Source organism: Lytechinus pictus, chromosome 7, assembly GCF_037042905.1.
Source record: "Lytechinus pictus isolate F3 Inbred chromosome 7, Lp3.0, whole genome shotgun sequence".
NCBI lineage: Eukaryota > Metazoa > Echinodermata > Echinoidea > Temnopleuroida > Toxopneustidae > Lytechinus > Lytechinus pictus.
In genome coordinates this window covers 30677413-30702951 of record NC_087251.1, presented here as the reverse complement: position 1 = coordinate 30702951, position 25539 = coordinate 30677413, and the positions used below count along the sequence as shown (strand labels likewise).

Genomic DNA, 25539 nt, shown 5'->3' with positions numbered 1-25539 from the left:
ATTTCTATCATATCTATCTCCTATTCACCTCCGGTTATCACTGTATAGTACAAGTACGATGATACACCAACCTGGTGGACTGTATACTTTCACGGATGTTGATAAGTCATTCATCTCCGACAACTTATTTACCTGCCTACCACCCCTCCCCTTGTGCTGTTACCCGTTCCTTCTTTCTCCTGATTTTTCTTGATTTCTTTCTTTCTCTTTCGTTGTCATCAATCTTAGTCATGATTTAAAGATGTTATGATTTGAAGAAATATATATATTTATTATAATAGTTATACTACATTTACGATATTAAAAAGAACGTATGAAAAGTTATACGCGGTAGCGATCAACATTGTTCCAAACCCGAACACATGCAAATAAACAAGTGGAATGCCTCTGGCCGTCTCACCTGCATCACGCGATTCAATATAGCAGCAGTGCTGATTTTGAAAACTACTATAACTCGCACAAGATGTTCAGTGATACTTCGTTACTCTTATTTCCACGTTTTATGAACTAGACCAATACACTTATAGAGATATGATGGCAATTCAACAAATACCCCCAACGTGGCCAAAGTTCTTTGACCTTACATGACCTTTGACCTTGATCATGTGACCTGAAACTCGCACAGGATGTTCAGTGATACTTGATTACTATTATGTCCAAGTTTTATGAACTAGACCAACATACTTTCAAATTTATGGCTGTAATTCAACAAATACCCCAATTTGGCCAAAGTTCATTGACCCTAAATGACCTTTGACCTTGATCATGTGACCTGAAACTTGCACAGGATGTTCAGTAATACTTGATTACTATTATGTCCAAGTTTCATGAATCAGATCCATAAACTTTCAAAGTTATGATGGTAATTCAACAGATACCCCCAATTCGGCCAAAGTTCATTGACCCTAAATGACCTTTGACCTTGGTCATGTGATGTGAAACTCATGCAGGATGTTCAGTGATACTTGATTAACCTTATGTATAAGTTTCATGAACTAGGTCCATATATTTTCTAAGTGATGATGACATTTCAAAAACTTAACCTTAGGTTAAGATTTTGATGTTGATTCCCCCAACATGGTCTAAGTTCATTGACCCTAAATGACCTTTGACCTTGGTCATGTGACATGAAACTCAGGCAGGATGTTCAGTAATACTTGATTAACCTTATGGCCTAGTTTCATGAACTAGGTCCATATACTTTCTAAGTTATGCTGTCATTTCAAAAACTTAACCTCAGGTTAAGATTTGGTGTTGACGCCGCCGCCGCCGTCGCCGTCGCCGTCGCCACCGCCGTCGCCGTCGGAAAAGCGGCGCCTATAGTCTCACTCTGCTATGCAGGTGAGACAAAAATGCAAAAAACAAAAACAAACACCTTCTCACACGCAAAAATAAGAGCTTATAGATGAGTCATAGTTTCATTTTGCCAAAATGCAAACAATGCTTCAATATTTCACATGTGACGAAACTGTTTTATGTGTAATGTTATTGACATAAATTGTGTTTTAATACTATTGAATTACACATAAAACGATAAAGATTAAAAATCATTTTCATTCTATTTATTTCACTATTCTCACCAACATTCTATAATTTTAAATAGCAAGTACAAAAGGCAGTATCACATATGATAATATATAATGTTACCAGAGTATAGGCATACAATAATTATGATTTCATTTCATTTTTCTGTACGGTATTTGTTTAACATTTTCTTGGCATCTGAAACCAAACTGCGTGTGACTTTATAATTATTATCCAAAATTATGTCAAAACATAATTATAGTGGTACATGCAGTCGTAAAAACTCTCGCTTGACATAAACAATCTTTTGCGACAATACACTAATTCTTTAACAAACATAAAGACGTTGTCCTAAAACTTTTTTTGGAAGTTCATAATCTTCAATAATTGTTGTCATAAATGAATTCAAAATGACCTCAGATGGAATGCATATAATAATAATAATAATAATAATTGGATTTATATAGCGCTTTTTTCCAGGGGATACAAAGCGCTGTTGATTGCATATAAGACAAGTTAAGGTTTATGGTTATATAAGTGTGTTTTGAAGAGGTCAGGAGAAGAGAGATTTCGAATAGATGGAGGGAGTATGTTCCAAAGACGGGGGGCAAGAGATTGAAAGGAGTTGAAACCGTTTTCATCTAAAACAATCTTTAAAAAAATGAACTTGCATGAAATATCGATATGGATGATGGATGTCGTAGCATGGAATTACTTAACGGATTTTAAAACTGGAGAAATACCTATATACGGTTTTTGCTTGGGGAAACACTTTCAAATGATCTCTTTTAGTAGAAAGTTTTCAGATTACCGTAATAGTATGCAGCGCTTAGAAACATTATATAAGCGCTATATAAATGTTGCACATTATTAATATTATCATTATTGTTACTTTTTAAACATATTCTATTAAAGAGAACATATTACCTGGACAATATATAGTTTGATTGGGAAATTATAACAATATCTTAAGTTAAGAAGTGATATGAATTTAGACGATGCTTGCGTACACAGGGTCACCTATTTGAATATACCCAAACGATTCGATAGCTAGGTTGGTTCCAAATAGAGGTGCAGCACCGTAGCGGTTCTTGTCTGGGTCATCTGGGGGTGCCATCCGGTATCTATATACGACAAGAGACATATATAGTGATGTTGTAGATAAATATCGGGCAGTTTTCGCAACAAGAATAGTTGCCGAGAGTAAAATTGCTTGATAGTTTCTTTATTTTTTTTTAGATTTTAGTATATATTTATTTATTCATTTATTTGTTTATTCATTTTGTTATTCATTCATTCATTTTTAATTAATTGATTTATTTATTTTACATGTTTCATGAGAAATATTGCCGGAAGTATGAAAATGGAATGCAATAATTTCATAAAGAATGGTCGACGAGTGGAAGAGTGATTCTTACTCTAAAAAGGTCACTGGAGCAAAAATAAATTTATCAAAATGACTTCTGTATTCTTATATCCGACTTGATAAACTTGCATTTACCCTCCCTCTTTTTTCACTTCCAGCTTTTCGATAGCCCCAACAATCTTTGTCAGGACGAAGTACTCAGTATTGAACTCCTGTATGTTTTGAGTACCATAGCACAAACCTTAAACGTTTTAAAACGTACAAAATTTTGCTTCTAATTCACTTGTTTATAAATGTCTTGAAAAAATCAATTAAAGTCAATTTTCATCAGGAATGGTTGAATTTTCCAGTGATCATGAAAATACTATTTTGATGTTATGATAATTCTTACGATTTGAGAGTCTTCAATGGGTCTCCGCTTTCCATAAACTTTCCTGTATCAGGGTCAACAGTGGTCTGACGACATCTTTATGATAATACGAAAAGAACAAAAAAGGTATGTTTTTATGATAGTCCTACACTGTAAAAATATTTGTGTTAAATCATACCAATCGGTGTTCTGAAAATATACATATCAAGCATGCAGTCAAGTGTTAAATTCATGGTGTTAATTTGACACCCAGTCCCAATTATTTTTGCCAATATTCATGATCTAACCCAATGGTGTATGTTTAACATCCGAGTGTGTGGTTCTCTCAGAACACCGTCTAATGTTCATAACACCGAAGTCTATGTTTGGTGTTATGTTCTTTTATTCAAGTTTTTACATGAAATTCGCATCTTTCATGGCCATAAAGCTGATTTTTTTAAAGTACAGAACATTTTTTTCTTTTCAAATGTTAGTTTATAATGATATTCAAACAGTAAACCGTTAAAAATTATTTTCAGTGCAGTCAGGTATATAAAGATTAAGAAAATGTGCATTTTTAGAAATATATGGAAAGAAATATATTACTTTCCAATATGATATATTGTGCATGTGCAACTATTTGGAGACAACAGGACTATCATATTTTTTTTAATAATTAAAGAAAGAAACCTCCTATAGATGACATACCCTAATCTATCAGACCAAGTATACATGAAGTAACAATACCACAAATCGTGCTGTTATTTACCTTCCACAAAGATGAGTTGTCCTCAATAAAATTTGTTCTCCAATTCTGACATACTTCCATTTGTCCTGCAAGAGAAGAAATACATATGGACATTGTAAGCAATGTTTTATTTTTTTCGTGGCACCTGTAGTGCACTTTAAAATGATATGTACCAAAATATGATAACTTATAAGTGGGTATATAATTATGTACATGTATAAACACTTTTATACGCTGCCAAATATACAAAAAAAATCTGGACAGTATATACTTTCATTTCTTATGATGCAGAAGTGCTTACTCCAAAAGTAGAATTAAATATTGTAAGATAGAAAACAAGGTAAAGACCCCCTTTTAAACCAACTATAAAAATATCAGGTGGTATTGCCCCCCCTCCCTCTTGGGTACCCCTATTTAGTGGTGGGAAAAAATATGTCACTTCTCAAAGCGAAGACCCTAATGGGATGGCCTTGTCGAATGTTCATGGAAAGGAAACGCGTTGGAGTGATGACCTTTTCGATCCCCTTTCTCAATATGATTTAAAAATGTCCCCCATTCCAAAATTCCAGTTGCACCCCTGACCAATATCACCTTGGTTTGATATGAAGTTTTCTTTGAGTAAGAATCTCACCTCACAGAATGCACTTGTTCCTTCTACCACGATATTTGGTCTGAAGTTTCTGAGCTGAACTGGTTTTTCTAACTTTGAATTCAAGCTATCCAGCGAAGCAACGCTTAATATATTTACTTGAGCCAGGTCCTGGTACGCAGACTGGAATAAAAATAAGAAAGAAAAAAGAAATACAAACCAATAAATGTTGCACATGTTGTACGATCTTATAGAATAACATATTTATATACCACTGAAAATGAGTTAACATAAGTTAACAAAGAGCTATATACACCGTCTTTTATATTCTTAGTTCAACATCAGTTTTTGACACAACTTGGTATTATATTTAAAATCGAGGGAGGTGGTTGAGCGGCTGGGTTGATGTTTAAATATTTCAAATTATTAAATTAAACGGTTATGATTTTAAAGTATTCTTTTTTTTTTGGGGGGGGGGCTTTGAAGCGGCGCATGCAGGATTTATTAATGGAGTGGATATGATATGGAGCGTTTTTACAGTGCATTATATTCGAGGTAAAGTTTATCAAATATTTGTAAAACATAAAGGAATTATGTAATCATAAAAATTACCTCACCTTTTCTCCCCTTTTTGCTTTGCTTCCCCAAAGAGAGTCCTGTGAGAACACCTTTCCCTTGATTCTCTTTGAATGACGTAGAAGCTTATGACCAGGGGATCCTAGATACTGGCTAAACCATTCATTGGCTTCATGACCACAATCTTCACCTTCAATCATCAGTCGCCATAACCTGTGGGTTAGTATTAAATGGTAATGATGTGAGCGAGTGGAAGTGTAAAAAGCTAACAATGTTATCAAAATAAGTATAAGTATTTATTTATTGTCCATAATTGGAAATTCTAAATGCTTAAAATGAGACAAGACTTTCAGAAATAGTCACGGACAAACCCTCATACACGCATACGCACACCCACCCACATTTTCACTCACACACACCCACACATATACTTTCCCACTAAATCATCCCGAGCACACACGTACCCCCTCACAAACTCAAATGCAACTACGCACAATCCCCCACATCCACACACACACAATTTCACACTCGGCCCGTTACGAACAAATCCGATCACCCACACCCACATCCACCTTCACATTTGAATGAAACAATTAGATGGTAAAACTTCCATCACGTGAAATCGATAAATGGAGCAAAGGAAAGACCGATGCATGGCAAATTTATTCATCATTATGCAGAATTCGGCTATTGAACTGCTAATTATATCTTTGATATCGATATGGTTCAATTTCAAATACTATAATATGCGTTTCAAGGTATGACACGTTAAGCTCTCAGTAAATACATAATACTCTTGTTGAAAATGTGGATATTTCTAACCCCAAACTATATATTTATTATGGTGTTCAAAATATTCAAGCCACATACTTAACATTACAGACAGGTCCGTTCTGATCTTTGAGAGGGACTTTCAGAGTTGTCATACCAGGGGCATTGATCAACAAACTCTCCTTGTCTTCTGAGACAGAGGGTGATATCAATGCTATAGAAGGCTGCTGTCTCTGGCTCACAAATCGTCCTTCGGGGGAGATGATGATAAATGATCTAAACAAAAATTTGGAAATAAGAAAAAGAAGAATTGATAAAAGTAATTCTAAATTTGATCGATTGTATCCATATGATAGTGAAAATATATCAAAAGTTAAGGATAACGTTATGTTAGATAAATTAGAGAAATCTAATTCTATTGTTTACTATACACTTAATATGAAACAACAAAAACAAATATCTCGGCCCGTAGATCCATCTTGTTGACCCTCGGCCAGAGTGACTTTTTTCTAAACTTAGAAATAGCATATATCACACTGGCACAGCCGTACATGACCGTCTCTAAGAACTCAATATAAATAGTAGTACACTGGTCATCGGATTCTTTCTTGCCTGCAATCAGTATAATATGCTCAGTGTCCGAGCTCCATGGGCATGATGGGGAGTATTCTAGTAATGAACAATGAAGACATTTTTATTAATGTGCTAAACAGATTCATAGTGTTGGTGACCAAAATCTGCGACAGAATAATCATTTATTAAAACCATTCAACCGGTTTCAAATTACCATATTTTTCCATTGTATGCATTCACGTACATTTCTGTCGACCCCCCCCCACAATTTTGATCACACTATTTTTGGCCAAGGGGGTATACCTTATAGTCTTACCTATCTATGACTCCATTATTCTTGATTCCAAGAGCAACACACTCAGCCTGAGAAACCTCCAATCCTCTACATGATTTGATTGGATGAATAAAGAGTTTAGACACCACTCCAACCTGAGTGAATTTGCGTTTTTCTCTCCGTAAGAAGATATATGAGATGCCCAACACACCCATAGCACACGCTACCAGACTACCAAGAACAAGGTTGTTGTTGCTAATCTCAGGCATGGTTGGATTCTAATGACATCCCTTAACGGGAATGTGCAGGAGGAAAACAGCTTTATTGGTCCTGTAAGAGAATTAAAAAAAAAAAAACACACGAGTATTCCTCACTGTACTTAGTAATGAATAATAAAGAATGGTACACCTGTAGGTCTATTTCTTCCCTGCTGTTTAATAATACCTGATTAAAATATTCCAATAAGTTTTAAAATTGCCCCATAATGGTTGAGAAAAGATAATTATCAAATATGCTGTAGAATAATCTAAAAGAATTGTCCAAAAATGAAAGTTTAAACATGTAATTACCATGACCTATAGTACTGCAGAGGGTGAAGATCCGTTAACTATATAGAAATAGACAGGTTCAAAGTCTGTGTTTACTCAAGATAATCATTTTAGAGATGCCTGTTAGGTAGTTAGTATTACAATACAATGTCTCATAAATGGCTGATATACGAAACCACACGGTCAAGGGTATGATTGTTTTGACATCATAACGTTTACAGGAAATTACAGATATTATTGAAAGCCCCATTAGAGAGCCAAATTAAATTGTAAAAACTTACATTGACAATGTGCTCAAACGATAAGCACTTCAATAAAAGGGCATTTTCTTGTTATTTTGCTTCTTCGTGTTTCTTTTGCTCATCTTATCTTATCTTCTTCCTTTCTTTTTTCTTTCTTTCTATCTATCTAACTTCTTATTCTTTCTTCTTATTCTTCGACATCTTCTTCTTCCTTTTATTCTTCTTCTTTTTTAAAGTTAAAGGGCTTGCTTTTGAAAACTTGCATTGGTCATTAGATTGTGTTCTATGAGTAATTCTGGCCATTACGCGATGGAAATCATTTTCATTAGTTAAGCTGGACATTTTAGATAAATTACATTTCGAGTATTGAAATGCAAAAGCAATAAGAGTAGGGAGAAATAATTTATCTAAAGATCAACCTAAAAACTGTTTAGGCATTCAATTTATTTACAGAAGAATTAAAATGGCCTACTCAGATCGACATTAAAATGTTTACTTACAATCTCTACAAGCACTCAAACGTCTAAAACGCAGGTCTTCCTTTTACTAAGTCGCAAGCTGAATTGTTCCTGGCTGAAAATATATATGATGTTTCTGCTCGTTATTTCAAGGATGAGGTCACTCCAGAAAAAACTGTTGTCTAGAGGCATGGACCTTTGTCCCGTGTTTGTGGATATGACAATTGGTATAGGCCTAAACCTGTAGGATCATCTGTATCCTGAGTATAATTGAAGTCTATTATGAACACTGTACAGCATAATCAAAGAAAGTAAAAATCGATGAGGAGCTGCTGCTTTTTAAAGGAATTGAGGCTTAAATCCCATACGAATGGGGTGTACTCCTTAAGTACAACATCAAAGCTTCTCATTTTACAAAGAATAAAATGTAGATGGTTATATAATGGGATGACATGTTAGTGTAATTGTGGAGGCGTGAGTTTAGATACAAATTAAATATGAAAGTAAGTTTTTGTGATGTTTCCTTTAAACAGAGTCTATTTTGAACCCAAATGAATTATTGATTTCCTATACGGATCGTCACCATCATGCCCCTTCTCTCTAATCATTGAAGTATGTGGGTGGCCTATACAAAAAATACCTTTAAGTTTCAGTATAAAAAAAACTCAACATTTCATACTAACAGATCAACACTTCACATTTTTTCATATATCTCACATACACCCAAACACACACTCTCCCACACACACATCATCTCTCTCTCTCTTTCTTCATCGTATATCTCTTCCTTCCAGTTTCTTTCCCTCTCCACCCCCCTTCATCACTCCTCCCCTCTCCGAAAGCTCTTATACTCTGACGCACTTTCTCCAAAACAAGAGATAGATAAATCATGGAAACAAGAGGGAAGCGGGAATCAGCTTCTCCTGAGTTTATTGATAGCTCCTAATGGATTTTTCATCTACTTGATTGCTGATATTGCCACAAAATAAAATCTAAATTTGTCGTTGCTTTCACAAAACGGTACACACATCGATATTAGTCATTTCAGAAGCATTCTAGCAAGTCCATTTGTTAAACTCAATCTTTTGTCAAAAGAAAGATAAATCTTGTCAAAAGTCATCCTTGATGACAATGAATAGTTTTAATATTGTGAAGTAATTTTCCGACCATGATGTAGTATAAGTGGGTTATAGAGATTATAGAAGTTATATAGAGGTTATCGAGAGTTATTTGACCACTGACGTATTTCACTACAGTCCCTGCAAATTATACAGAATCTTAAAAGTCAACCGGGATGACGAGATGAGCCATGAAGGTGATAATGATGCATAGGATTATCGTCAAGTCGACATAATCTCAGCAAAAATGTTTGAATAAATACAACGCGACAAGTTCAAGTATCTCGTCAAACAGCTAGAATTGGTCAAACGCAAGCTTCAGTACCTCGTCAACCCGACATGATTATACAAAGCTTCTATAGTATCTCGTCAAATTGACTTGGGGTCACTAAGAAAACAGAAGTTCCAGTAGTCTTTGTCGCTAGAAGAAGAAAAGTTTTAGCATCTCATCAACTCGAATCGGTCAAACACAGTTCTGGCATCTTGCAAACTAGAAGTTGGTCAAACACAAGTTCCAGTATCTAATCAAATTGACTTGGTAAAAACAAGAAAACACAAATTCAAGTAAGTATTTCATCACCTGAACTTAGTGAGGTCTAAAAGAAGATGAATCAGTATCTTGTCATCAGGTTACATAAAACATGGTCTAAAAAAGGCAGAAGATAGTGTTTTCACCGCGACGCATAACGCTTTCAAGAACATAGAAAATATATTGTCAAATGCCCTTCATGACAAAGAGCAACCCATAATTCTTCGTCGAAAATTTTCAAACCCCACCAGAAAATGTCCAGGTGTAAATTGTTCAAGTGCTGTTTTAGATATTTGATTGTGAAATCATGTGATAGATATTTAATTAAATTAAGTTTGTTTCTCTGGGCTCGCCGAACATTGTAGTGTGGGGTCAATATTCAACACTCGGCATAAATGAGTGCATTTTGTGAAGTGGTTCACTAACTTTTGAGAACAACTGTATTTGCAATTGTTCAGTCAGTTCCGAAACTTAGGACGAAAATGCTGTTCCGGTTCACCAATTTTCGACAAAGACCTCCGAGCTGTGACGGGCATTTCCAATACACTTATGGTGTCTTTGAATTTGTTCTACGTTGGAAAGCGAAAACTCCCTATTATCCATCTGCAACCTCCTAGATAACCTCGTCATCCAGGTGCATCCTTAATCTTCCGTGGCTTTCTACCAACAACTAAAGAATATCGGCATTAGGAGCTAGCTTGAAAGACCCCTAAAACAGTTGCCATACAGTTCCTTTTTTTGTGGTGTAAAGACAGCTTTCTGTAGACATGCATGCATTACACCAAATATGAGACCTAATTGGGAGTTTAATCAGCAGAAGTCAATTCTACAGTTAAGTGATGTCAAAATACGAATTTGCAGAAACGATATTAATTTCAGGTGCCTTTGAAAAGTTTAGAGATACTGAATACGGATTTAGGTCAAGCTTGCATAGACAGGGTCCCCGAGCCTGATGTAACCACGTGATTCGATAACAAGATTGATGCCAAACAGAGGAGAGGCACCGTAGCGCTTCTTGTCTGGATCATCATCGGAAGACATCCGGTATCTATATAAGAGATTATAAGAAATAATATTGAAAAAAAAATCATTATACGCAGGTGTATAGTTAAATGGTCATAGAAAACATAATATTACACCTAAGGGGTGATCATACATAGCCGGTTGACGATCACACTGACATCGCCGGTTCAGTTGACGGTTCACGGCGGTTTATGGCACCCGACGACCAAATGCAATCAAAACCCTTTATTACGTAGTTTGGCCAATTCGTTTCAATTGGTTACAACTTACAAGGCGCGTGTTGCTTTGTTAGGCAAGCGCAAATTAAAGAAATTGCGAAACGTTGTAACCTTTGGTTGTAACCCAATAAAAGTGAATCCACCAAATTCTATAATAAAGGCTCTGATTGCATTTAACTCCGGGGGTAGACCGCCATGAACCGCCATCTAAATCAGCAATGTGTGATCGCCCCTTAATCTAACTGGATAATCGACCTAGGGGGGTTGAGTGTCCATATGGAACGTGTTCTGATAATTATGGATATTTTATGATAATATACTTACGATTTGAGTGTCTTCAACGGGTCTCCACTTTCCATAAACTTTCCTGTATCAGGGTCAACAGTGGTCTGACGACATCTTTATGATAATAAGGAAAGAACAAAAAATATCCCACAATGAATCTTTTCATCTTGGAAATATTCAAATGCAAGTATCCTTTTGATTGTTATAACGACGTAACCTAAAGACACTGTAATATAGATTTTATGTAATTCATTTTAAGGGGATAAACATACATTCTTTTTAATATATCAAACACGGATAACGCTTCCTACTCTTTCAAACACAAAGAGAGATTTGATTTGTTCAACTATGCATGCGTTAAATCAAAGAGGTACAATTACACAATCACATGCATCGAAACACATATATGCCTATTGCATTATGTAAATGAAAAAAGACAGGCATTGAAATTAAGAAATGGCACCAGTTTTTGATCAGTTGTGTTTTGCTTTTAGGTATTAACCTTCACGCGAACTGAATTTCAGCGAAGCGTTATAGTGGCGGATACTATCCCACAAACAGGGCAAATGCTAAATGTGGGTAGAGCATTTAATGAGCATAAAAACGATCCTCCAAAACTGTACAAACTGATGAGAAATGTCCAAATTAAGTCACTGGCGGATCCAGGGGAGGGGTAGGGGAGGGCACAGCCGGTCCGTGCCCCCCTTTTGAGAGGCACAATTAAAATTTGTAATGTAAAAATACCGTTAAAACAGAAGTGTACCCCCCTTGAAAGTGAAGACTTTTTGTGGGGGGGGGGGGCTGTCAAATTTTGTCGTGGACGAAACGTCTTTAATTCAAAACTTTTTTTCTTGTCAAAATGTTTTCGTAAACGAAATATCCTTATTTTTGTGAAAACCTTTTTTTTTTTTTTGGCTTGTCAATTTTTTTCTGGACCCGCCCCTGTCCCAAGTGTATTCCAAAGCATACCCTCTCAGTGATCGATAGATGTTATTGACATACCTGTAACAACGATGTGTTTTCCTCAACGACACATCTTCACCAATTCTCACGTATTTCCAATTGTCCTACTTGAATAAAGTGTGTAAAATATTTCAGTTGTATGTTAGTTCAATTATCATGATGAATTTTCTTCGAAGTTAAATAACAATGGATGAAAGCATGATTTATAGGCACACATCTTAATTCAGGTACTGCGGGAATGTTGAGGGGAGGAGCTAGCCATGCAAAAGAACAACAAATGAACCCACAATGATAAGGTCATTTTTTACGTTTTTGTGCATTGAAACAAGAAAGTTGAGGAGTGGATGCCCCCTTCTTCAAGTCCCCAATTCCCAAATGCGTGATTGCATCATAATGAAGGGATTCAACCTGTGCTATCTATCTAGTATATCCAGTATAGTGTGGTCATAATATATCTGACGTATTCTGAAGTTAGTTAAATAAATTTGAAACCTGACTTACTGTATATTATTCAGCTATTGGAATAAATAAACAGTAATTCCCAATTTAAAAAATATATATATCGAACCTATATACCTCACAGAACGCAGGTGTTCCTTCTACAACAACGTTCGGTCTGAAGTTTCTAAACTGAACTGGTTTTTCTAACTTTGAATTCAGGCTATCCAGGGAAGAAACGCTAAGAATGTTGACATGAGCAAGGTCCTGGTAAGCTGACTGAAGGAAAAAATAAATTTATCATCATTCTTTTATGAGGGTTATAAAAATTATACCAACGTATGATACAATAACAACTTTTATGATCCCATAGAATAAAGAGTGACCTAGATAATTCATTTGTAACATTATAGGCCTATAAACTTTGTAACATTAAATAAAAATGTGGGGTTTTCTGCACGCGAAGCAAATTAACATCATGATCATAAAATGTAAAAGTTAAGAGAACTAACACATCCCGAAATATGTAGGAATTAATATGTTAATATATCATCGAAGTTTATAAAAACCTCCTAAATATCAAATAAGAGACACATTATCTAATGATTATATTGTAATTCTGTAAAAGTCATAATTACCATAAAATTATGTACTGGGCACTACATAATGATCTCGAATAATCACCAACGTTTTACAGTAATCACAAGCCAAAGACATGAATGTTCTACATGAACACCATCCTTATTTCTTGTAAAGTATAGACGATAGACCTATCATGTTAACCATGCGTGTAGCCAACGACATCAGCAAGTCAGTTTGTGCGATTACAGATCTAGCAGGATAGGTCAGTGACAGACGTGCTCCCAATTTCTTTTTACTTTTATATGTTTATTTTTTATTTCGCATTTTCCCGTGAGTATCAATAACTCACCTTTTCCATATTGTTTGTGGAAAAGGTGCTCAACCCTCGATTTGGTAAACCATGGATCCGCCCCTGGTCCACGATTCTATGCCATTATTTAGAATCTTACCCTTTCTCCTCGCCTTCCCTTGATTCCCCAAAGAGAGTCTTTGATGATATCCTTTCCTTTGAACCTCTTAGAATGACGTAACAACTTATGACCAGGGGTTCCAAGATACTGGCTTAGCCAATCACTGGCTGCCTGACCACAGTCTTCACCTTGTACCCTCAAACGCCACAATCTGATGGGGGAGAAGCAGAGAGAGAGAAAGGGGTGTATCAGGGTTTGCGATAATTGGATGATTGTGGTGTGTGTGTGGGGGGTGTGAGTGTGTGTGGGTGTGCGTGTGATGGTATATATTTGTAACAGAAAGCAACCTACCTTCCAGAACAAAAATGAAAAAAATATATTATTGATTTTACTATACGTCATGACATGGCTGTTCTAAATTTCATAAACCATTCCCTCACACCCACACTCACATTTTCACTCCATTGGTCAGTTTGATAATGTACTGGAAAGTTATATACAGGTTAAAAAACAAATATTGGTAATGAAAACAAAACTGAATTGCAAACATGAGTATGCCTGTCATAGCACAAATTACTCAACATAGATTGTAAGCACTAAAAAGCCGCTTAATGTACAAGTAGATTGTCTCAGAGTGTTCTTGGAAAATATTTCAGCTGAAGTTGAATACACTTTGTATATAACACTAAAAGGAATATATTCTTGCTCTTTATTCATTAAAAAATAAATTATTTTTTACTTGACATCGTAGATATGTCCAGTTTGTCCGTTCTCATCTTTGAGAGGGACCTTCAGAGTTGTCATACCAGGAGCATTGATCAACAAACTCTCCTTGTCTTCTGAGACAGAGGGTGAGATCAATGCTATAGATGGCTGCTGTCTCTGAGTCACAAACCTTCCTTCAGGGCAGATGATCAGAAAGGATCTAGAAGTTTAATGAATCAAACAGTGTTACACTAGAATAATTAAATAGGCTTACAGGTCGTAAGTTATTCTGGAGGTTCGTTCCGGAGGGAATTCAGTCCGAAGGTTTGGTCGTGTGAAAATGAACCAAGGCTTATAAAGTGCCATGTCGGACCAACAAACCTTCGGAATAAGGTAATTTTGACCAAACCTTTATAAGAGTGCAGAGGCTATACCGATGTATCCAATACAAATAAATCTTTGGTTTTTTTTTTTAAAGTAAATGCAAAAAAATGTTATCGCAAATTGGATAGAAAATCAAAGAATAGAGTGACCATTCTTGAATATACTTCCCCCCCTTTTTTTTTTTTTGGGGGGGGGGTTGATTTTGGATGTTAACAGACTTGCATCAAAGTTGATGCCATAGCCATGATGGAATTCCAGTTTCAAGATCAACTTAATTTGTTTTTGTTCGGCCATGTTTTGTAAAGATTTTGTTGCAAGTTATGTGTTGTAATACATGAACAATTTATTGCATTATCATATTTCATAGTAAAAAAAAAAGATTACCAATAAGGCGAAAAAACACTAATCACATCACAAATAAATTATTAAATGACCAGAAAATGTATATACTACTATTAATACCAATCACTTCCCAATTGATTTTGTTAGATCGTACCTATCCATGACTCCATCATTCGTGATTCCAAGAGCAACGCACTCAGCCTGAGAAACCGCCAATCCTCTGCATGATTTGATTGGATAAATAAAGAGTTTAGACACCACTCCAACCTGAGTGTACTTGCGTTTTTCTCTCCGAAGGTATATATATGAGATGCCCAACACACCCACAGCACACGCTACCAGACTACCAAGAACAAGGTTGTTGTTAATAATCTCAGGCATTGCTGTGTTCTGTTGGTATTTCATTCTGCATGAAAAATAGAATTGTGTGTTTTCACAAGATGTAATAAAACTGAAAATTGTGATGATGATGATTACGTTGACGACGACGATGATGATATGATGAGATGATGATGATGATGATGATGGTGATGATGACGATGACGGCGGTGATAATGATACGACGATGATGATGACATGAGGATGTTGTTGATGATGATGATGATGAGATGAGGATTATGATGGTGGTGGTGGTGGTGATGATGATGATGAACAGCTTTTTTATTTCGCCATTTATCTGCAAGAAACATTCAAAGGCACTGACTCCCACCAAATTTCACATATTATTCATTCACACAAAATATAAGAAATTTTCCATTTCATTCCAGAAAGTCACGATCATTTTATAATCAATCAATAAAATCCAGAGGGGGGGGGGGGGCCTTGGTCCCCCCAAAAAAAACTACTAAAAAATTAACGACTGAGAACATAATGTCGAAAAGGAAGGTAAAGGAAAGTGAAAAGGGTCAAATTTCTCTTTTTTCTAATGATAATTATGTGAAAATTTATCATTACATTATTTTTTATCAAAATTTTTGCTCGCTCGCTTGCAACTTTTTGGAAATTTTGCTCTGTACTTTATGTCTGGCCCCCTCAAAATTTTTGGCTTATTACACCATTGACATCAATCTGAATTTAGCGAATCAAATGTGAAACTAAACGCTCAATAAACTAGTCAAGTCTACTTTGATCATGAAAGTTCGGCAGCATTTATCTATTTTCTTATTATTTTGTATATTTACAAGTTTACTCATCTTGATATCACTCTGTAGGTATATGAGAGCAGGTAACCTGGAAACGCTGATCTCTATGAAAATCAAAATTCACTGATACACCTCCACGGAGGACGAGAATCATAATTATTCCAAATCCACCAAAACAACTCCTGAAAATTATATTCTGCATTAGCAAAACTTCCATCCTTTTGTCCTTTACGTTGGGATACCTATTAGCGCGCCAACATTAGCATTCCAAAACGTTTTCGTCTCAGTTGTAGACATAAATTACCGAGTCGGACCTTACCGACGAAAAACAAAAGGTAGCGAATGAGTAGGCCTATATGTACTTAAGTTATGGTTACCGGAAATTGTCAAAGTAGCAAGAAGTGATCGATCCTTTTCTAGACTGTGAAGAGTCAGAGTCATTTACTCTCAAGCCACATCACCTTTTACACCAGGTTTAGGGGCAGCGGAACGGGTGGAACCGGGGGCAGAGGGGAGTAATCCCCCCCGTCTTATAATTTTTTTTTAGTAAACGTGTACAAAAACGTGAAAATTACCATTCATAATTATCATCATGTTTGCATGTTCAGCCCCGCTCTACTTTTAAAAAGTTCCGCTGTTCCGAGGTTGACTTTGACTCATGTTTGGAAAGAGATAAAAGCCGAGTTCATGATCATTAATGATGCTAATGACATTCTCAAAGATAAACTGCAAGGTAATTCGAATCTAATATTGTACATTATAGAGTATCAACATTAAAATTATACGTCATGAAAACAATGAACGGAGATCGGATAAAAGTGAAAGGAAAGAAAAAGAGTGAAAAATTACAATGAAAAATTTGTTAAGGGGAGGGGGGGGGGGAAGAGGGGATTTAATTACAATAATCATGTCATTTCTTGTCAAAGAAGAGCTATTTGTATTATTGCATAAAATACCAAAAATTACACCAAATACCAAAAATAACCCCAAATAAAAAAAATTCTGCATCCTTATTCATGAAATCTTCGATCCACAACTGCACACCTATAGCTCTTCAAGAGTTTGTTCTTCTCTAATCATACAGAATCGTTGGTGGCTTTATTGTTATAAGGGCTCGTTATTTCCATATATTTTGCTCTTAAGCCGATCTGGTTGACAAAACAAATCAACCACATTCTAATTGATAAACCTAGCCTGAAACGCACTCATCAAAATGAGTAACATAATGTCTCCCAGGCAAGGATATCGAGTGTCCAGTTCAAATGGAAACAAAATTTTGCAAAATCAGCGGTAATGTGTTTATTACGCCTCAGCTCTAGTAGGTTCAATCTATAATACCATTTCACTGAATACAAATTATATTTTTTTACAATCCGTTATTTGTAAATCTTATTCTTTTCTATTGACATTTCTAACGATCATCTATTAAAAGGATGTTTATGATGGTGATATAAAAAGCAACCATTCTGCCAATGAACTAGTTTTCACACTATTATGATATCCATCTCAATGCTGAAAATCCCTTTTATAAGAAGAGTTCACCCCCATAACCCCAGCTAAGATATAAAGTATGAAATACAAACAAGAAAAACTGGTTGGTGGGGTGAGGGTCACGGCATGGGGGGGGGGGCACGAAAAATAATTTGATTAACTTACTGAATCATTTAGCCAAGTACATGAAACGAAACATAAGGACTGTTGATAGGAATTGGTATTGAGAAAAATGATTTCTCACAAAATAACGCAAGCTGTAAATGTTTGAATTCAGACATGAAAAAGGGGCATTATAAGTTTTTTTCCTAACCTACACGCTACGTGTCTCACTAAGCAAACAATGAGAGCGCGAAGCCCGAGCTGAAATTTCTGTATTCCCATATGATGACCCAAACAGTGACATTTAAGAAACCATTAGAATAAGCAAGCTTGGATATGACAAAAATAAAAGAGCAAGATCAATGAAAGTTTGAGAACAATTGGACAAGTGGACAATAATTGGACAATAATAGAGTTATGTGGACAAGTAGACAGCAATTGGACAATAAGAAAGTTATGAGCATTTGTAAATTGAAATCACAAATTAATGCTATGGAGATCTCCTGTTGGCAATGTCATTTCATTAGGGTCATGTTAAAGACCTTAGGGTTATGGTAATGGGACACTATACATTTGCTCCGGGGACGATTGCTCCGGACTTTATTTCGTTTAAGAAATACAACTGGGTTCCAAAAGAAACTTATCAAACTTGACAAGCACACTGCACAAAGTCCAATGAGTCAAAATGAACAATATTTTTTTTACACAAGCTTGCTGCAATAATCTTAAGCACATATCAATAATCAAGCGATTGGTTCAATTACAGAGAGGATATAAATCCAAAGTCAAAACATCGCAAGACAATGCAAATAAGATTGGATAGAAAAAAACTTCCCACTTTATCACAAATGTCGTTTACAGAGATTGGCTTGCTCACAAATAAGCTACAGGAAGTTAAAAATCAAAATATTTAAAACAACTGGAACAATCCCTCGGCCACATAGGCTTACAGATCCCCCGGAGGGAAGCCCCGGTACCCGGGGATAGTCTGAACACGGTGCTATCTGTGTGCGGTTGAGTGAGATACACACACCCTGTTCAGATTATCCCTTGTTTACCTCAGTGGTGGGCGTTTCATAAAGCTGTTCGTAAGTTAAGAGGGACTTTAAGAACGACTGGTGATCCTTTCCTGTGGTAAATTGTATACATCAAAATGTTCACTGGCAATGGCTAAGCGCGTAAGAAAGGTTCACCAGTCGTTCTTAAAGTTGCGCTTAACTTACGAACAGCTTTATGAAACACCCTCCCGGACATCCCTGGGGGTTTATGTGTGTGATTGGTCCAGTCTTTTAAAATGTTGATATTGATTTCCCGTAGCTTCTTTGTGATTGAGCCAATTATTAAAAATGTCCATGAAGGAATCGTGTAATAAACAGGGAAGTTTGTTTAATCCTATTTCATTTTTATTCATTGGTCTTTCTTTTGCCATTTTGTGACTTTTGATTCTATAACCAATTGATGTGAGGGGTTATAGCCTCTTCGTGATTGAACCAATCTCTCAATATTGACATGTGCTTAGTAAAGATGGTTAAAGCTAGCCTGTGTAAAAATACTTTTTATTTGAGACTGAGTAGAATTTCTGCAGTGCCCTTGTAAAGTTTGATAAGTTTATTTTGGAACCCAGTTTTATGGTTTTATTTTAGGGTTCGTGTAAAGTCCAAATCATTAGGGTTAATTAAAGAATATTTATTTGGGATTAAGGTAAAGGCCGTTACATTAGGGTTAAGGTTAAGTCCAATCATAAAATAAACTTTTGTTTTCTACTCGTATGTCCAGCAATCCCTCTCAGTAAAAACCATCCCGATCATATTTTTAAAGTCCAGACCGTTAAAACTAGTTAAACACACCCCCATTCACTCGTGTACAGAGGGGTACCCCCTCCTACGTATATGCGTGTATACCTTTGACGTACCCAAACTACTTTTACCGAATTTCCTGATCTTGTGTCATTAATTAATTCCTCGTCATAGAAAACCTTAGAAAAGCTGTATTATATGTTTTGGGGTTTTCTGGAGTACACTCATGCTAGCTAATCAATATGGTAATAGGCCAGTTGCGATGATTATTACTTAAAAATATAAAACTGCGGTCATGAATGAATTCCTCGTCACAGGTTTCGCATACTTCATATAATATGCATGCCAATTTTGATGATTATGTTAATTAGGCTAATTTAAAAAAAGGAATGCTCAAGGTTGCCAAGGTAGCAACCAAGCTGAATTTACTATGTATAGAACACGACTCAACACAACAACAACAACAATAACAAATAAACTTGCACTTGACATTTTTCTTCCAGGTATTGGAAATCTTCCAATCTTATACTGGGCTATTTTCTTTTAAGGATTCTAACCTTGATCAAGTAATATTCTACTACGGCCAACAACTGCTTTATTATATAAAAAAAGGAATCAAATTAGGCCTATTTTAACAAATAAATGGATCTATATCACCTTGGAAATTATAGTGATTGAATCAATTAACAGATAGACATTGTAGTAGACTTGCTATTTTTAAAACAGCCACTGCTCACTATCAGGTAGGACAAGGTCAAGGTAAATTAATATGGATACGGTTGTTTCTTTGCCAGTCGAATTAAAATAATATCAGTGCATTACGTAAGAACGATATTTATATAACTTTATACATACTCTCGATGGAATCCGAGTGAACCATTGCCTTCGATTGTAATTCTTTATATGTTCAGGTCACGGGCGAAACCAGCTCCGAAACGATAAAAGCTATTACCTTATATCAAATGACGTATATCATCACTGATCTGAATATTCAGATCAGTGCATACCATCGGTCGGATTCGTCGATATGACTGTATAGCATTGTGCAGCACCTTTATCAAATCATGCATGACCCTTGATCAAACGAACCTCCCTCTCCGCTTTTCTTATCTGCATATATGTTATAACTTCTTTAAATTGATAATGTTTGTGGATGTTTCTTCAGGAGAAAATGATCCATCGAGATATATTTATTGTAATTATTAGTGCATGTTATTTTCCTGTCTTATGCTGGTTAACGGGCAATAATGGTAAAATATTGACTGGCCTTACGGGTATTAATATACTGCCCGCAAGTTTGACGTTCCTCGAAGAAGAGTCAGTCAATATTGTTATTATAATCCAAAACAGACATTTAGAGCAAAATCATGAAAACTGAGATGCGGGACCGTGGAAAATATATTTTGCTTTGTCTCTATATACAAAATAAAAACGCGCAGAAAGACAGAGCAAAATAATTTTGTAAAAGACAAGCTCAGATGTCTGATACAGGTGATTATGAATTATATTCTTAATCTTGATTCTTAAATTGAGAATAATGAAGGAGGTTGTGTTCACACGAACGAGGTAACGAGGTTACTTGACCCCCCCCTTTCTGCATCGATTTGTTTTTATGAAATTACAAATATTTAAATTTTCTGCTCAAAGAATTGCTACTGCAAACCATTTTGATAAAACGGTGATAATGTCAAGGCACATCTCTGAACAAATAAATATTTCAGAGTTCATAAAACAACACGAAGTGTACTTGTGAAGTCATCAGCTTAACCCATTTCATAATGATCATATCTCGTCTCTCACAAAAACTTTGCTACCCAGAGGTTTATCGAGAGGCAATGGGGGGGGGGGGGGCAAGTGTTTGGGGTGTTACATTCGGGGGGGGGGGGGTTAAGGGTAAAAAAGAAGCCACAGACTCTCAACAGTAGAAGAGGGCGCAATTTCAGCGCTTGCCTCGGGGTAAGATAGTGGAAGAGGCGTGACTTTTATCAATTACTTTAATCCACATATGTATTACCAATACTTGCATTTAAATCAATTTTGTGTTATCGTATTACTGAAAGCCAGAGTGGTGAAATTAAGAGTAATTACAGAATAGGGATCAAATATTCCACCTCTTCAAAGAATTATGCATAACAGGATTCTGAGTATGTTTTTTAGACTTGAAGTTGAATTAAAACTAAGTGAAAATAATATCAACCAGATTTTATGTGGGAGATTTCCCTTACCCCCCTGTATGTATCTCTCCTAAATTAGTCTTATACATTCACACACTACATTCAAGATCAAGTAAACAGCAAAGTTCACACATTCTCATTATTTTATCAAGATGTTTTAATATCACTACAGAAGATACTTTCTGAAATCAAAGCTTCCCTCAAAATAAACCTTATGAATTTTCAGTAAACATCAGTTTGATAAAGAGAAAGTAAACAGTGGGTCAAGGAGCCAACATCATCTAAAAAAGATATTTGAGCACCACTGTAATTGCAGTTTATCCTCCTGATCATAACTGATATATCCCCAGAATGTAGCAGAAAAAATGACAAAATAGTCAACAATATCTCTGTTTACTTCTGTATCATACATATACAAAATGATTATTACACATCATTTTCTATAGTTCAATATAATATTGCATTGTAATTTCATCAAAATTTGTATTTACATATACATGTTCAATTCATAGACCATTACATTAGATCTTAACCGAATGGTTTATGTCATACAGACCAAAAATATGAACAGACTTTATGGTACAACACATTCATCCGGAAGATTTATACATGCTTATGAAAACAGATTATAAATGATATGAAATCAAGAGATCTGTGGAACCATAGCCATGCCATTTGGGCGACTATCACGATAACAAAGAAGCATTTCATGAAAAGTTTAGTCGATAATTTTTGCTTATTTTCTCTCAGCCAATCAGATGCAAGGATTTTGGTAGCTTATAACAAGCATAGTCAGTGAAAATAAATGACATTTTGTTTCCTGAAATGCTCCTCATGGCTCAGCAGCCATTTGGGGAAGGTTATGGAATCTTTAGGAACTGGCCCTTGCTGCTTCCTTATTTACCTACAGTATCTACACTTTTTCTGAAAGGAAAAATAAAAGAATATTAGACATTATACAAATGCAGAGTGAGACGGGCAAAAGGGGGAAACATGACAGATAAAAGACCCATAGTCATACACACATACACATAACAACCAAGCATAATGGTAATTAAAATTTATTGTCGTTTCTTGGGAGCCAGTTGTTGGCATTACCCCGAACAGAGAGTTGCAGTTTTATCTCATGTTATTAGTATATTCAACATATCTTTGTTGTGCATGATAATGATTATGATCAACTTCATTTTCATGAGAACAATAAAATCCTGACATGCACAACATTGTGAATAAATCTTGACTTCTGTCATAACAGTTATAATTGTCAAGAGGTTGATTGTGAAATTTTTTAATTCTTTCTTTGAATGGTGATTATTTTGCAAAACATAAAACTGCACGCTAGAAACCACATCAAACATTGAAAATATATTTACATACACGAGCTTGAAAATCATTTGCAAAAATTAATGCTAATAATATATATGTATGGTATTTTTTTTCTATTTAGCAAATCATAACTGCTTAATGAATGATAAATGATGCAGGGTGCTACATAACTTTTTGAAAGCACTTGCCTGGTTCCTTATTTACCTACAGTATCTACACTTTTTCTAAAAGGAAGAATATTAGACATTGTACAAATGCAGAGTGAGACGGGCAAAAGGGGGAAACATGACAGATAAAAGACCCATAGTCATACACACATACACATAACAACCAAGTATAATGGTAATTAAAATTCATTGTCGTTTCTTGGGAGCCAGTTGTTGGCATTGCCCCGAACAGAGAGTTGCAGTTTTATCTCATGTTATTAGTATATTCAACACATCTTTGTTGTGCATGATAATGATTATGATCAACTTCATTTCCATGAGAACAATAAAATCCTGACATGCACAAACAACATTGTGAATAAATCTTGACTTCTGTCATAACAGTTATAATTGTCAAGAGGTTGATTGTGAAATTTTTAAATTCTTTCTTTGAATGGTGATTATTTTGCAAAACATAAAACTGCACGCTAGAAACCACATCAAACATTGAAAATATATTTACATACACGAGCTTGAAAATCATTTGCAAAAATTAATGCTAATAATATATATGTATGGTATTTTTTTTCTATTTAGCAAATCATAACTGCTTAATGAATGATACATGATGCAGGGTGCTACATAACTTTTTGAAAGCACTTGCCAGGTCAGGCAAGTAAATTTTAAATAGTTGAAATATACTTGCCCAAAAATCAATTTCACTTGCCCGAAAAAATCCTTGAAAAATAGTTTTACCTCTTCAAAAAAAAGTTTTGCGGATTTATAAACCATTGATCTTTCCTCTCTTTTGACGTGAACTGATATACATTGCATTTCTTTTTCCACAGTGATTTTATCTTGCCTGTCATGACCAAAATTAGGGTCAATATCATATATCAAACCTAATTTTGGTCATTCTACTGTGAGAATTTTGCTTGCCCAATTCGGGCAAGTAGTTTTGGACTTTACTACAAAACACTTGCCCGACTCTAACTTTTACTTGCCCCGGGCAATCGGGCAAGTGCTTATGTAGCACCCTGACATGATGAAAGAAATTATCAAAATACATTTCAGCAGGTTTCATCTATTAGTAAATATCACATTCAATATTTCACTGCTCTGAAGGAATACAGAATATGTACACACACATTCAATGAATCTCAAATGAACGTACTTGAACCAAAAAATGGATCATTAATTTAAAATCTCTGATCCTGAAAAAAGAGGAGCTACTGAGTAACAAGTTAAGAGCAACTGAAACTAGGTCTCTGTAAAAAATGATGATTCAATTAATAGGATACTATGCATTGCAATAGAAATACATGAAGTTACAAGAATTATTATTATATTATCATAACTATTATCCTTTTTTTTTTTTGGGGGGGGGGGGTAAAAATTGTTCATTGATATGCATGAAGTGGAAGAGCAGTCCAAAATAACATATAAAAAAGAAATACTGATGTATGTATTCTTTCAATTGTTAAGTTACAATTAAAGAAATCTCTGCTGATGAATATTCACAGCTCTTTCACATTTCTTTTTCAATATCACTAATCCATCAATTTGTTAGAAAGAATGCTAAATGATTCAGATCTTCAAGCAATACTAATAAAGTGTCATTCTCCCTGTAGCCAACAGCTCTATGAAATCAGATCATGTAACAAAAGATTCAACTTTATCAGATGATTACAGTCAGTTATTACATGTGAAGAATGAGAATGAGAACAACTAAAAACTATGGAGACTTTTAAGTGCCATCGACTTGACGAGATACTTTATCTCGCCAATTCGACTTGTAAAAAGTTATATGTCGACATGGCGAGATACGTTATCTTGCCAAGTTGACTTATAAAAAGTTATTTGTCAACATGGCGAGATATTTCATCTTGCCAAGTCAACTTATAAAAAGTTATATGTCAACTTGGCAAGATATTTGGACTCTCGCCGGGCCTTGGACACTTAATATCTTGCCAAGTCGACATATAATGTTTTATAAAATGTCTTGGCAAGATAGAATATCTCGCTATGTTGACATATAAGGTTTTATAAGTCAACTTGGCAAGATACCGTATCTCGCCATGTCGACATATAACTTTTTATAGGTCGACTTGGCGAGATACCGTATCTCGCCATGTCAACATAATAAGGTTATTATGTCGACATGGCAAGATAAAGTATCTCTCCAAGTTGTCAAGTCGATGGCACTTTAAAGGCTCTGTAAAAAACAAATAATGACTTTATTGTAAAGAAATTAAGATGTCAAATCTTGAATTATCTTCATTACCCCCCTCCCCTTCCCACACTGATAGATGAAGAAGAGCTTGTTTTGTGAAAGATTTCCCTCTGA

At 35.3% G+C, this 25539-nt stretch overlaps 2 protein-coding genes across 8 annotated transcripts; both read right to left on the bottom strand.

The window, feature by feature from the left end:
• Positions 1-1393: 1393 nt before the first annotated feature.
• On the bottom strand, positions 1394-8302 carry LOC129264579 (mitochondrial amidoxime reducing component 2-like). 3 transcript variants are annotated; one of them, XM_064102448.1, is made up of 8 exons: positions 8061-8302; positions 6813-7100; positions 6023-6199; positions 5194-5365; positions 4619-4759; positions 4009-4073; positions 3282-3356; positions 1394-2648 (listed from the first exon to the last, which is right to left on the bottom strand). In XM_064102448.1, the coding sequence occupies exons 2-8, from the start codon at positions 7037-7039 to the stop codon at positions 2516-2518; spliced, it is 990 nt and encodes a 329-aa protein (XP_063958518.1). In that variant the 5' UTR covers positions 7040-7100; positions 8061-8302; the 3' UTR covers positions 1394-2515. The 3 variants fall into 3 exon arrangements, with proteins under 3 accessions (XP_063958518.1, XP_063958519.1, XP_054758456.2); XM_064102449.1 differs by lacking the exon at positions 8061-8302 and adding an exon at positions 7340-7436 and having other exon boundaries at positions 1426-2648; XM_054902481.2 differs by lacking the exon at positions 8061-8302 and adding an exon at positions 7215-7331 and having other exon boundaries at positions 1477-2648.
• A 629-nt stretch (positions 8303-8931) lies between these two features.
• LOC129265283 (mitochondrial amidoxime reducing component 2-like) lies at positions 8932-20822 on the bottom strand. 5 transcript variants are annotated; one of them, XR_010294171.1, is made up of 9 exons: positions 20402-20768; positions 15170-15421; positions 14324-14509; positions 13624-13795; positions 12731-12871; positions 12194-12258; positions 11231-11305; positions 9462-10713; positions 8932-9419 (listed from the first exon to the last, which is right to left on the bottom strand). XR_010294171.1 is itself a non-coding variant. In XM_064102447.1 (9 exons), the coding sequence occupies exons 3-9, from the start codon at positions 15418-15420 to the stop codon at positions 10581-10583; spliced, it is 1023 nt and encodes a 340-aa protein (XP_063958517.1). In that variant the 5' UTR covers position 15421; positions 16733-16812; positions 20398-20575; the 3' UTR covers positions 8932-10580. The 5 variants fall into 5 exon arrangements, 3 of the variants coding, with proteins under 3 accessions (XP_063958517.1, XP_063958516.1, XP_063958515.1); XR_010294170.1 differs by having other exon boundaries at positions 20499-20575; XM_064102447.1 differs by adding an exon at positions 16733-16812 and having other exon boundaries at positions 8932-10713; positions 20398-20575.
• Positions 20823-25539: the final 4717 nt, after the last annotated feature.

Bases quoted from the DNA above. Each gene is read 5' to 3' on its own strand.
- LOC129264579 (XM_064102448.1), bottom strand. From the start codon at position 7,039: ATGCCTGAGATTAGCAACAACAACCTTGTTCTTGGTAGTCTGGTAGCG. The intron at 6,200-6,812 runs GTAAGACTATAA...ATTTTTGTTTAG, and splicing joins AATAATGGAGTCATAGATAG to ATCATTTATCATCATCTCCC. The intron at 4,074-4,618 runs GTGAGATTCTTA...CTTCTCTTGCAG, and splicing joins GAACAAGTGCATTCTGTGAG to GACAAATGGAAGTATGTCAG.
- LOC129265283 (XM_064102446.1), bottom strand. From the start codon at position 15,420: ATGAAATACCAACAGAACACAGCAATGCCTGAGATTATTAACAACAAC. The intron at 14,510-15,169 runs GTACGATCTAAC...TTAAACTTCTAG, and splicing joins AATGATGGAGTCATGGATAG to ATCCTTTCTGATCATCTGCC. The intron at 10,714-11,230 runs GTAAGTATATTA...TCTCTTATATAG, and splicing joins CCGTTGAAGACACTCAAATC to ATACCGGATGTCTTCCGATG.